Source organism: Cimex lectularius, unplaced genomic scaffold (genome assembly GCF_000648675.2).
Source record: "Cimex lectularius strain Harlan isolate CLEC.00 unplaced genomic scaffold, Clec_2.1 scaffold14, whole genome shotgun sequence".
NCBI classification, from domain to species: Eukaryota; Metazoa; Arthropoda; class Insecta; order Hemiptera; family Cimicidae; genus Cimex; species Cimex lectularius.
This window is the reverse complement of record NW_019392637.1, coordinates 2286851-2300645: the sequence shown is the minus strand read 5'-3', so window position 1 is coordinate 2300645 and position 13795 is coordinate 2286851. Positions and strand designations below refer to the sequence as shown.

Sequence of the window (13795 nt, the reverse complement as noted above, 5' to 3'; positions counted from 1 at the left end):
CTAATTAATTTATCAAAAAATTAATCATATTCCGAAAGTTAAAGGTTAGAATATTATAATAAAATTGGCCGAAAATAAATAAGCCCCGGGAGGCTTCATTTTAAGTTTGACAGCAGCGACCTGGGAGCCTAATTCCTTTAAAAATCAATGTAAATAATTTAACAAAATTCAGGTCAATAAATGACTTTTCATAACCAAACCCGACTATAGCAAAATCTTAAAACTTGACTTGAAATCAGTCAGAACCGAGGTTTGTCCATTTCGGCAACTTCCTTCCAAGGGGGCTCCGTTGAAATGGTACTTTTTACAATATGTTAACCACAAGCCAACAGAATTTAACCAAAATTTTTAAAATTGGGTCAAAGATACATTATTGTAAGGTACATTATTATTATCATTATTATCATTATCAAAGGTACATTATTGTTTAGAGTTAAAGGGTAAAAAGTATAATAAAATTGCCAGAAAATAAATAAGTTCCGGCAGGGTTTGTTACTAAGTCTGACTCCAGCTACGTGGGAGCCCTTGCACAACACATTACCTTTAAAATCGATATAAAAGTTTTCAAGGAAAACTAGGTCAATAATTGACTTTTTTTGCATGGAATCCCAGTATTTAAAAAAATAATTAAAACATTGACCTCAAATTAGTCAGACCCGTGGTTTGTCAAATTTGGCAGATTTCTTTCAAAGGGGGCCCCCGTTTAAAATCCTACTTTTCACAATATCTTGGAAACAAGCCAACAGAATTCAATCAAAATTTGTACGATCGAGTAAAAGATATAGGTGCATATTTTCTGAAAAGGACTTTAAAATTGGCAAAAATGGTTAAATCCCAGAGAGCTTGATTTGTTTCGCTTAGGAAGGGCCGCCATGAAAAACGGGAATTTTGTCCGACGAAATCCTGTTTTGTAAATTTGAAGTTTAATTATCATTTAATTAATCTGTTTTCCTCCTCTTGACTATCGTGATATGTGTTTACGTTGTTCCCCCTCATGCTAATTATTTATATATATAAAAGAATTCAAAGCAATTTTATGTGCCATAATAACAAAACACATCTACAAAGCCAGCATCAGGAGTGTTTTTCATTTTTTTCTTTTTATTTTGCATAATCATTTTTATCTGTGTTTATCGATCGATTGTCAGTTACACCGCTGTCATCCTAAAACGATTTTTTTAAATCTTACTCCCAAAACGTTTTCTATTTTGAAATGAGAAACCGGTCAACATTGATCCTTTTATTTTATTTTTTTTAATTCACAGACTGAGATGCTCTACCAGAGGTATTTCCTGAGGTACAACAAGACCCAGACGACATCTCTTCTCGTCCTCCTCCTGGTGCTCAGCCTCGGGTCTCTGGTCGCCATCCTGGTACTCCAGCCTCCGAGCGTGTCTCTCGCCTCTTCGTCCGCTTGCCTGGTCTGCTGTACCGTTCTCTATTCGGGTAATTATATATAATAATAATATATAATAATATTTTGAAGAAAATAAACCTAAGAAAACCGGAGAAATCAGGGGTCCTGTTACTTCCATTCTTGATTTCTCGCCAATTTTATTTTAACAGTCTACCTATTTTTGTCGTATTTAAAACATTCAGATTCACTATGGACAATTATATTGTTTTATAGGCCAATATATAATAATGTTTACGTTTTGAAAAAGAAAAACCTAAGAAAATGTGAGAAATCTAGGCTCCTGATAATTTCAGTCTTGTTTCCTCTCAAATTTTATTTAAACAATCTACCTGGTTTTGTCATATTTAAAACATTTAGATTCATTACGGTCAATTATATTGTTTTATAGGCCAATATATAATAATGTTTACGTTTTGAAAAAGAAAAACCTAAGAAAATGTGAGAAATCTAGGCTCCTGATAATTTCAGTCTTCTTTCCTCGCCAAATTTGTTTAAACAAATTTAGTTTTTGTTATAGTTACATCGTTTGGATTCAATACAATCAGATACATTGTTCTATAGCGCAATAAAAAAAAATTATCTAATTGAAAAAAAGAAACGTCGGAAAACGTGAGAAATCCGGGCTCCTGATACATTTCCTCAATTGCTTCACCAATTTTGTTCTACAAACGGCCTTTTTTTTGTAATATTGACATAATTGTTATTAATATTTATTAAAATGTAGGCCAGTGTGTTAATTTACACAACAATGGATAAATGTTTTTATGTTTCCTTCAGACACGTAAGCAAATGTAAAATGGGAGCTCCTGATACTTTCACTCCTATTTATTGTCCAATTTCGTTTAAAATAATTGTTTTACAGCTCATAATACATAATTTTCTTATTGTTTCTAATCTGTTTTATTGTTTTATATGGTAATAAGATAAAATATTTATGTTTAAATGGACGGAAATAAAAAAAAACATGAAAAATCTGGCCTGCTTGATATTTTTAGTCAGATTTCATGCCCAATTCTGTCCAACAAAGGGATATTTTTGTGAAAGTGCAATAATTTATATTGATTAAACCTCATTATAATATTTTATACCATAATGCATAATAATATTTATGATGCTTCTTACAGAAAAGTTAGAAAATTGGTGAAATGGGAGCTCCTGATACTTTCGTTCTTGTTTATTGGCCAATTTTTGTTTGAAATAGTTGTTTTATTGCCTGAACTGTTTTATTGTTTAGGGTAAAAAGACAAAATATTTTTCTTTAGAATGACAGAAAATTAAAAAATACTGTTAGTAATCTGTGTTCCTGATACTTCAACAAAAACGTCCCAGTGATCCTTGTGGGTTTTTTTTCTTCGACTCTTTTCACTGAAATTTCTAAAATTGGCATTTTTATAATGTAATAAAGTGTTTGGGGGGGGAGTAGAAGTGAAATTTATTGCCAGGTTAATAAAGGCAAGAATTTTCCCTGGCTTGTGCCGGATGAAAGCACCCCGGGATTTTCCCATTTCCCCTCATCCCCGTGGGGAGGGTTTATATTTATATTTTTATTTTTTATTCCCAACAAATCCGTTTATACGCGCGCGGCGGGCGCTCGCAATTTCCTCGTCTTTGGTGCGGGGGGTCTCGCTCTTCCCTCCTTGGAGGAAATCGTTTTGTTTTTTCCTTTTTTTTTCTTCCTTCCACCTTATCGAACGGATTAAACAAACCCATACACAGTAAATAGTTTGACCTATTTCCGTCTGTGTAAACACGCCCCGACGGTGGTCATTTGGGGGCCCCACCGGTTGTAAACAGACTCCAGCGTAAATAGATTACCACTAAAAATACAGTCCCGGGCGAGGAGTCGACTCAATTGCTTGAAAATCGACATGTGGTCCGCCTAGTTTCGCCGTGCAACAAAGATTAGCGGAAACAAACACCCGATATTGGCATAAGCAGCTCGATCCTTGATAACAAGCGAGAACATGCGGACCCAAAACTATCGTACTCAATTGTGCCTTAAAACAGTTACTAGATAATCTGACTTAACATTTTTGCTTATATTTCTATTAAACCACTATTGGATCTTACCTAAAACACCAATAGAAGAGATAAAGGGGATGCTAAAGCCTCCCCTAACCATCCCTAACCATCCCTAAACGATGCTAAAGCAGCGAGAACGTGCGGACCATTTGTCACGTCCACTTAAAGCAAACCAGTAAGGCCTGGGATAAAAGAAGAATAGTAAAATGGGGTCCGCCAAGTCTCGCTGAAGAACAGGGCAAAGGGTCATGAAACTACGGGAGGGCCTCAAGGATCAACCGATTCAATTTGGCCTTGGAACATTTGCAGAAACTCATGAATCGCGAGTTGTGCGTATTTTGTCATCGGACTCGTTTGAACACGCTGTATAGAGCGAGAAAGTGCGGACCCACAAAAAGACAAATAATGTTTCCATATTAGAACAGAAGACAAACAGAAGAAAACCACGATGGTCTGTCGTTCCAGGAACTCAGGAGCATATGACCTTAGGATGAATAATAGCGAAACTTAACGAGACCAGGCGGACCAGTTAATTCAAACCCAATCTTATTACATCTTGAAACAGTCGACCAACAAAACAAAACCTGAACCAAGAATCACCTCATATTCATCAAAGACATTTAGAGCCAACGCATATGACTTAAGATAAATAATGGCAAAATTTAGTGAGACAGTGTGGACCCATTAATTCAAACTAATGTGATTACATCTTCAAACAATCGCTCAAAAAAGAAAAAAATCGCCTAATGTTCGTTAAGACATTTAGAACGAATGCATATGACCTTAGTGTTCTGATGACGAAACGCAGCGAGACAAAGCGGACCCCTGGATCAATACTGAAATCGTCTCTGCTCTTGACATCCGCAAGGGGCTTATCCCGCAGATCTAGCGTTATCCAGACCGACTGACATTTCAATTAAAGTTCGACCCCGGTGGACTAATTTCACGACGGCTTGGGTTTTTTCTAAAGGTTGGATTATCATCAAAGGGATTATCGTCAATCCGATTTTTGTCTGCAGGTCTGATCTGGTGGCTTGAAAGGTGCGGAAGCAAGGTGAACGAAATCGACCTGTCCTGGGCGTCGTTGGGCATCCTCGGCTCTGCGCTGCTCATCCAGGGCGTCATGAGGAGGTCTCAGCCTCCTCTCATCTTCACCTACCTCGGCTATGCCCTACTCGCCGTGACGATACAGCAGGCCGTGGTCGGTGCAGTCCTCCTCGCAATGCTCCACATTTTCACTCAGGTCACTTCCAGGATGTACGTACCGCAGGTAAATCATTTTAGACTTTTTTTTTTTAATGATGATATTCTGAGATATTCTGAGTGCCACCCTTATTAATGGGTTCGTGACACGACCCCCGAGGCCGGGGATTTAGGGGATCTCACCCCCGCATTAAAATTCATAAAGTGATTTTCTCAAATAACCCGTATAAAATATCGAAGACGCTTTAAACCAAAGAAAAAACCCGAAACCTTAAGTTTAATCAATAGAAATCAACCATATCAATAATTGATCGGTCTCACAAACACAGTCTCATTATCGAAATCGGACGAAAACAACGGGAAGAATACTGCTCGTGAAAATCATTCACGGGATGCTACATGAATTACAAGGTGATGACAGATACCTTTCTCATTAAATTTTTTATGAGTTTAATCATCAATGACGAGATTTTACAGCATAGCTCTGTTGAAAATCATCATAATTTGTCTTGGAAAATACGCCAAAACTTGCAAGAACTGAACCCAAGAGACACCATTAAAAAAAAAACTTTTATCGTTTTATTTGATTCAAAATAAATCTTATTACCTCGAATACGGATATAAAAAATCTAAAAAAAAAAAAAAAAAAAAGAGAAGAAAAGGTAAAAAATGAAAGTGAAAATGTCGCCCACCCTACTTGTTTCTTTGATTTGACGACAATAAACCCCCTCTTCTGCAAGTTTCCCTCTTCTACTTTTTACCGGGCCTTAATGCCTTTTTATTAAGAGGCAATTAATCAACCCTTAGCACTTCAACCCTCACCCCCAGGTTCACCTTGAAAGGAGGGAGAGAAAGAATTAAGGGAAAAAGATGTACTTATTAAATTGGGATTTGAATAATGAATTAAACTTGAACAACCCCGGCCGGGGGTTTATTTTCGTACGGGGAGGCGGAAAAGCCCAACCCCCACCAAAAAGGTTATTAATAACGAGGGGTGATTTCATCCCCCGTTGAACAACTGTTGCTCCGTTTTGGGCAGAGCGAGAACGAGCGAGCCAGACTTTTATCCCCCCCTCTTCAAAAAGACGCTGGATGGAAATTATTAAAAGCCGGGCCGCTAATGGAAGCTCCTGAGAATCCCAAACCGCCCATAAAACAATCACGAGCTTAGACTTTACGATGGAACAAATCCATGCATGCTATTGAAAAGCACAACCAACCGTAAAATATAAAATATAAAATAAATCATAAGATTTGCGCCTGATAACCAATTATTTGCCAATGCAACAGGTTGCTGTAAACCCCTAGTCAATTATTATCAGGAGCCGAGACTTTGTTCAACATATCTGTGAATAACAAAAGCTCCTAGTTGTGTAATATCTACACACAATTCTTCTGATACTGACTGTATGAATAATTATGAACCCCTTATGAATTATTGTGAAACGCTGATGTGCTCCTGACAATAACCCCCAGCTATTCTAATGCTGGCTATGTACAAAATGTTCTCCTGCTAACTACTTCCTGTTATACTAATACCGGATGTATACAAAGTGTGCTCTTGATAACGCCCACTCTTATGTTGACATTTGCTGTATGTGCTCCTGATAATCTCTCATTTTTTTATCCTCCTGATATTCACCTCTTGCTATCTTGATCCTGTCCATTTATAAAATTGTGCTGCTGATTATAATTTATTGTTACTGGTTCTGTAGTGTGCTCCTATTATCATGATACAGGTTTTGAACAAAGTGTGCTCTTGACAATCCTCTTCTGTACCGATTACTCAGTACAATCACTTCCCTGTTTCCTTTTACTGGCTGAAAACAAAGTGTTCTCCTAATTGTCCAGATACATGCTTACACCAAGTTTAGTGACTGGGAGTTTAATGTGATGAGGGCCAGTGTTGTTTCGAGAGAAACCGTGATGATGACGAGGCCGAGGCCGAAACCGTGTGCGTGGCGCCGTTGGTGGTGGTCTGTGACCATGAGTAAACCGTTGGCTGAGGTCCGAGGGCCGTGAGTCGGTTGACTCCACAGTGGCCAAAGGTATTGGAATACAGCAATTAGCCGAGGGGCAGCAGTTGGCGTTTACGGCCAAGTCGGCTGTTTAGAAGGCGAGATCTAGGCTAATGCTGGGGGTACTTGCTGTCGTTGACGGTGTTCCTTTAGTGACGACTCGTCGGGTTGACGAGTCTAGTGTAGTCGATTATTAGTGATTAGTGAGATCTCGTCGGGTTGACGAGTCTCCGTTTACATTAGTGATGGTTGAGATCTCGTCGGGCTGACAAGTCTGATTCCAGCGAGGCAGGGCCCCTGGCTATATAGGGAAGCGCTCTACTCTGATTGGCTGCAGAGTGGAGGGCGAGAACAAGTCGTAGTGGCATCTAGCGGTAACGTGTGGTAGCTACAAGTGGCCATACACAAAGTATCCTCCTGATTACTCCAATACATGCTTACATAAAGTTTTCTCCTGATTATCCTGATACAAGCTTACACAAAGTGATCCTGATAATAACCTTATTACTGACATTTGCTTCATGCAAAGTGTGACCTTGATTATCCTGATACATTTTTGTAAAGTGAGCTCTTGATAATTACCTTCTGCTATCCTGGTGCTGACCATTTACAAAACGTGTTCTTGATAACCGCCCACTCGCATCTTGGCACTTAATCTACGGAAAGTGTGCTCCTTATTATCCTAAAATACATTTTTGTAAAGTGAGCTCCTGATAATTACCTTCTGCTATCCTGGTGCTGACCATTTACAAAACGTGTTCTTGATAACCGCCCACTCGCATCTTGGCACTTAATCAACGAAAGTGTGCTCCTGATTATCCTAAAATACATTTCTGTAAAGTGAGCTCTTGATAATTACCTTCTGCTATCCTGGTGCTGACTATTTAAAAAACGTGTTCTTGATAACCGCCCATTCGCATCTTGGCACTTAATCTACGGAAAGTGTGCTCCTGATTATCCTAAAATACATTTCTGTAAAGTGAGCTCCTGATAATTACCTTCTGCTATCCTGGTGCTGACCATTTACAAAACGTGTTCTTGATAACCGCCCACTCACATCTTGGCACTTAATCTACGGAAAGTGTGCTCCTGATAATCATCGTTTATCATCCTGACATACATTTTCATAAATTGGGCCCCTGATAATCAAATTCTGTCATCCTAACGCTGTTTCATACAAAGCGCGCTTCCTATAATTCTGACTCATACACAAAGTGTGCTCCTGATAATCATCTTATTTCATACATTGGCTTCACACAAAGTGTGCTCCTGATTATCCTGAAATACATTTTTGTAAAGTGAGCTTCTGAAAATCACCTCCTGCTATCTTGGTGCTGACCATTTAGAAAATGTGCCCTTGATTATGCCCACTTTATCTTGAGATGTACTCTAAACAAAGTGTGCTCAAGATACAACCAATCTTTTATCTCCTGATATCCACATCATGCTATTCTGATGCTGACTATATACAAACTGTGCTCCTGATTACCACTTATTGGCACTGGCTCTGTCCAATGTGTGCTCCTGATCCTTACTTCTTTTTCCCTTTTAAGGGGCTTATAGTGGTCTTCTGATTATCTTGGGACAGTTTTGTGTAAGATAACCATCTCCTGTTATCCTGATACTGGAAGTTCACCTTGTGACACATTCACATCATGAGGTCATCTTTTCATCCCGTTTTCCTGACATGTGCTTTATTAGATGAAAGTCTAATGCAGTATTTTACAAATCCAAATGTTATCCGTCCAAAACATTACTCGTGAAACTTTCCCAAACTGAATTGATGAGGGTTGTTCAGATGTTAAAGTTGAGGAAGGATCTCTTGTATCCTTGTCTGACTTTAACATTCCCTCTCCATTCTCCTTTCTGAATAATATATTTAAACGTGTCACGCGTCAAAAGGTGGTCGGGGAATTCGTTAAATAAATTACAAGGCAATCTTCCTTTTAGGGCTTTTAAGTAGAGGGTGGGGGGAGAAAAAAAGGGCAGCGATGGGTTAGATATATGCAAATTTCGACTCGGAGCTACCGTGTCGGATATGTATTTATTCATTGGATTTAAAGTCAAAGGAAGGCAATTTCTGAAGGGGCGGGTGTCCGGTTATAATCTGACTTTTGTCAGTTTGGCCGTCTGGGGGGTGGTTTTGCCTCTTTTTGGGTTTTGTTTTTACGGCCCTTGAATTTGCCGCCCCCGGTGCGGTTTGTTTTCTCAAAACGTATAACGTCAACAAGGTCCGGGGATATGCAAACACTGGAAAAAAGAGATAAAGTCAAATTGAATGTGGAGTTGTTGTTTTTTTTTTAATTTTGCCGATCCAGGGTCCGCCTAGCTTCGAAGTGTCGCGGCTTCTGTCACCAGTCGAAATATACACCCTCGACCGGTATGTTTCCCGTTTGAAAAACCACGTCTGACGGGCTGTCACGTCCAATTTTCCGCCCGTTTTCCCGTTTAAAGTCCCTCGGTCGTTATCGCCGGAAAAGGCCGCCGCCCCCTTCGATTCGAACAGGTACGCCACCCCCGCAGCACCCCCGCAACTTCATCTGAATTAGTTACAACTGAGCGATAATTAAACTGAAACGAGAAAGGCCCGGTTTCCAGACACAATTGGGCCTTGGGCATCGAATGGGACAACAATCCCCAAACCCAACCCCGACCCCCAATCCGAACGACACGAACACCTGAAAGGGTCAAAATTAATCGTTGATTAATTAAACCTGACAAGGGACGAACATTCCCAGCCAAGCCCTTCATTGTAAAGCAATAAATCATGTAATACCTTTGGTTTGTATTATTTAAAAAAAAATCCTTGCTCCTGATACTTCTCGTAATATATATGTTAGTTATCCCAAAAGCCAACAGCAGTTTTTATATTGCTATATAAACAATAAAAAAACAGTCAACGGTTGGTTTGTCGCATGGGGCCGATGCTCCTGTCACTTTTTCCTTCTGATCCGAGCTCCTGTATGCCAGAAAGTTTAATTTACGCCAGTATAACGAGAAAAAACTGTTGAGAAAATGGAAGTGAGGACCAACATGACATACAATCACTATACCAGGAGAACTCATTGCACCCAACCAGTAATACTTAACCAAATATGGCTATCAGGAGCACACTTGGTGAATCAGGATATAACAGCAATTTTGGTCCGGAGCGTTGAACCTAGAGGTATTCGTATACAAGTCGAACAAAATCTAGGCTCCTGACACTTTCATCGGCTTGGATTTATGATTGGCGAATGTTTAACAATCAGGAGCGATCCTTTTAAGCTGATAATAAAATATTAGTTAAAGTTTTATATTATTCGTCGGAAAAATCTAAGCTCCATTTACAAATACGAATAAAATCAGGAGTAAATGCTAAAAGCTCTTGATACTTTACGATTAGTAACGGTTCTATTACATTAGGATTCGAGGTAAAACCTGGCAAAGCATCCCATAAATCCGCCAGACTGAAGGAGAATTTCGCCCCTTTTTTCCCTCCGACCTTCTCGCCCACGACGGTACGCTTCATTAACATGTTATTACCGAGATTAATAGAGAGCTACTCCTTTAAAAAAAAAACCTTCTTACCCTCCATTAACATGCGGTCCATCTCGAGAGTCATTAGTCTGAAATTCTTGGAAGAAAAACCCTGTCTAAAAATCCATCGCCAAAAATTTAAAACTTCTACGTCTAGAAAAACAACAAATTATTAAAATCCTACAGCAATATCAGCTCAGGTTGATGTGAAATCAACAAAATAAATACGAACTCGGATTGCTAGGAGAACAACTTCAAATAGGAGTCCATTTATATTAGTTCTAGGAGCTCAGAATGCATAGAAAATCTGATCAATTGTAAAAATGTACAGGAAAACAGCAAAACATTATAGGAGCTAAGATTGTTAAAAAATATCTGTCCAATTATAAAAGTATCATGAAGTCACATGGCCAGGAGGGCAGCCAAAGATTATAGGAGTTCAGGTTGTTAAGAATATATGACCAATTTTAAAAGTATCAGGAGCTCAGATTCCTAGAAAGGCAGCAAAAGAAATAAGAGCTCAGACTGTTAAGAATATCTGAACAATTTTAAAAGTACCAGAAGCTCAGATTCCTATGAAGACAGCAAAACAAATGGGGCTCAGTGTGATAAGATTTATCTGAGCAGTTTTAAAAGTATCAGGAGTTCAGATTCCTAGGAAGACAGCAAAACAAATAGGAGCTCAGAGTGTTACGAATATCTGACCAATTTTTAAAGTATCAGGAGCTCAGATTCTTAGGAAGACAGCAAAACTTTATAGGAGCTAAGATTATTATGAAATATCTCTCCAATTGTAAAAGTATCAGGAGGTCACATTGCTAGGTTGGCAGCAAAACATTATATATAGGCCCTCAGATTGTTAAGAAATATCTGACCAATTTTAAAAGTATCAGGAGCTCAGATTCCTAGGAAGGCAGCAAAATTAATAGAAGCTCAGATTGTTAAAAAATATCTGACCAATTTTAAAAGTATCAGGAGCTCAGATTCTTAGGAAGGTGGCAAACCAAATACGAGCTCAGAGTGTTAAGATATATCTGAGCAATTTTAAAAGTATCAGGAGGACAGATTGCTAGGTTGGAAGCAAAACATTACATATAGGCCCTCAGATTGTTAAGAAATATCTAAGCAATTTTAAAAGTATTGCTAGTAAAAATATTTTATTAAGGCGGCAAACCAAATACGAGCTCAGAGTGTTAAGATATATCTGACCAATTTTAAAAATATCAGGAGCTCAGATTCCTATGAAGACAGCAAAACCAATAGGGCCTCAGTGTGTGAAAAAATATCTGACCAATTTTGAAAATATCAGGAGTCTAGGAAGACGGAAGGAAATGGGAGCTCAGCTTGTTAAGAATATATGACCACTATCAGTAGCTTAGATAGCGACAATACTTTGAATTTTCCTTCTTGAAAATCAAGAGCTTAAATTTGGATCAAATTATTGAAAATCCTTCCAATATCAGGAGCGAATATTGTAGAAAATCATCACAACCACTAGAAACTCAGATGGTTTTGAATTAGTTCACCAAATAATGTAAATACTGCTAAAAATCTAACAAATATCAGGAGCTGCAACCAGAATACGAGCCATTTGCAAGAGTATCAGGAACTTAAATTTACAACAAATTCAATAAAAAATTACTATTATTATATATTGACGATGTTTTACACAATTATCTCAACCCTGTATTTCAGCATGGATTTTCAATATCAGGATTTTGCGAATGTGAATTTTATGATTGTAATTATGTTGAAATTAGTTGAGTGGGCGTGAAATGACTGTGAGGGGGCAAAATTAACATTCATAAAACATTCAAGGGAGGTCGTTTATATTTACAGTGAACCGTTGGATGGATAAATACCGCTTTATGAGGGGAATGGTCGGGGGTGTTTTTCACTTAAAAAAATACGTCTTAGGGAAGGGAGAATCTCAGAGGTGACAGGGTGACAAACCCTAGGCGACAGGTTATCCGTAGCGACGTCCGAGGATCCGCGCAGTCTCGTTTAATAAATTCGCCGGGGGGGGGATCTGTGTAATTCGAGGACCGGGCCGGGCAGGGATGAAGGGGTTGAAATTCAACAACCCTTGAGATATTAAATGTCCCAGGAGAGCTTTTCATCCTGTCCGATTTCTACTCTACAACGAAGAAGGTGAAGGAGGATGAAGAAAATTAATTGTCGACCCAAATCTCGACATTTTATTTATTTTTTTTATATAACTGCATAATGCTAACCTACGACCACCCCTCATGGCAAATTTGGATTTGAAACTCTGTGATGGTGAAGTTTCGCTATGGAAAAACTTTTCAATAATGGAATAAAAGGGCCCCTCACATTTCCAATATTTCTTGCTCAAAGATCAGATGATTAAGTACGAATAAAATGGTTTTTCATTAAAGAAGAAAAAAGAGAAAAACGAAAAATCGTCGAGGTATTTTCACACTCTGGGTTGTCCAAAGCTCATAGTTGTAAGCCTCCTGATACTCGCAAGTGTGATTAATAGCCTAAAACTCCTGAAACTCGTGTAAATGGTTAATGGTTGTGTTCCAGGTGCTCCTGATAGGGTATAGATGGTCAGATAATTAGTTATAAATATAATTTTCCGATATTCGAGTCTATCTGAGCTCTTGGTACCTGTATAAATGGTTTATAGTTTGGCTAGTATATCACCTCCTCATAGTAGAAAAGATGGTCAATTTAATCTCCTGATACTCGTTCAAAGAGCAAATAGTCGGGTAATGTAGGTCCCTGTTATTCTTAATATTGCCTAGCGATCTGTGCTCCTGATACTTTGACAATTGGTCAGATATTTCGACGTTATACGAGCTCCTGATATTGGTATGGATGTCCTTCTGCTTCTGTAATGGCTACGGATTGTCCATATTTCGATGTAAATTTAAAATCCTGGCATTCCTGTAAACAGTTAATAGTGTGGTTATTATCTAGGTTCCTGATAATAGTAAGGATTTTCATTCTCTTATTTGTGATGGTCAATCTGAGCTCCAGAAACATTTTAAATTTGCCATATATTCTTAACAATCTGGGCTCCTGTTTGTTTAGATATCCTACTAGCAATCTGAGCTGCTTTAACTTTTACAATTGGTCAGATATTTCTTAACAATCCGGGGTCCTAGTTGTTTTGCTTTCTTCCTAGGAAGGTAAGCTCCTGATACTTTTAAATTGGTCAGATATTTCTTAACAATATGAGCTCCTGTTTGTTTAGCTGATTTTCTAACAGTCTGTGCTCCTGATGCTTTTAATTGGTCAGATATTTCGCAATATTCCTGATATTTTTATGATTAGTCCGATTTTTTAAATAATCTGAGCGAAAGTCAAATATTTCAAAACCTTAGTTCCTATTTGTTGTAATGATTTCCTCCAACCTAAGCACCCGATACCGGTAAGGATGTCAATAATTCATTGTAAATTTAAGCTTAATTTAATAATCAAGATCAGATTTCTTAGCAGTTTTAGTTTGTGATACTTTTTTATAACTTTAGAATTAGACCGATATTTTCAGAAAATCCTAGCTTCGATTTGGGTTAAGTTTGTTCCTAGCAATGTCTGCTCCTGATACCTTTAAAATTGGTCAGAAAGTTTTTAGCGTTTTGTGTTC

At 38.2% G+C, this 13795-nt stretch overlaps 1 protein-coding gene and 1 long non-coding RNA gene across 6 annotated transcripts in view; one reads left to right on the top strand and one right to left on the bottom strand.

Annotated features, from left to right (window-relative positions):
• Window positions 1–13795, top strand: part of LOC106671898 (adenylate cyclase type 6) — an 80067-nt gene that overhangs the window by 39830 nt on the left and 26442 nt on the right. For all 5 annotated transcript variants that reach the window (XM_014402866.2, XM_024227466.1, XM_024227470.1 and 2 more), the window contains 2 exons: window positions 1266–1446; window positions 4459–4709. In XM_014402866.2, the coding sequence (XP_014258352.1) occupies window positions 1266–1446; window positions 4459–4709 (432 nt within the window). The remainder of the gene's footprint in view (window positions 1–1265; window positions 1447–4458; window positions 4710–13795) is intronic.
• Window positions 1357–7463, bottom strand: LOC112127133. Its single transcript, XR_002910410.1, has 3 exons — window positions 7382–7463; window positions 7243–7316; window positions 1357–1438 (listed from the first exon to the last, which is right to left on the bottom strand). It is a non-coding gene; the product is annotated as an uncharacterized LOC112127133 (long non-coding RNA).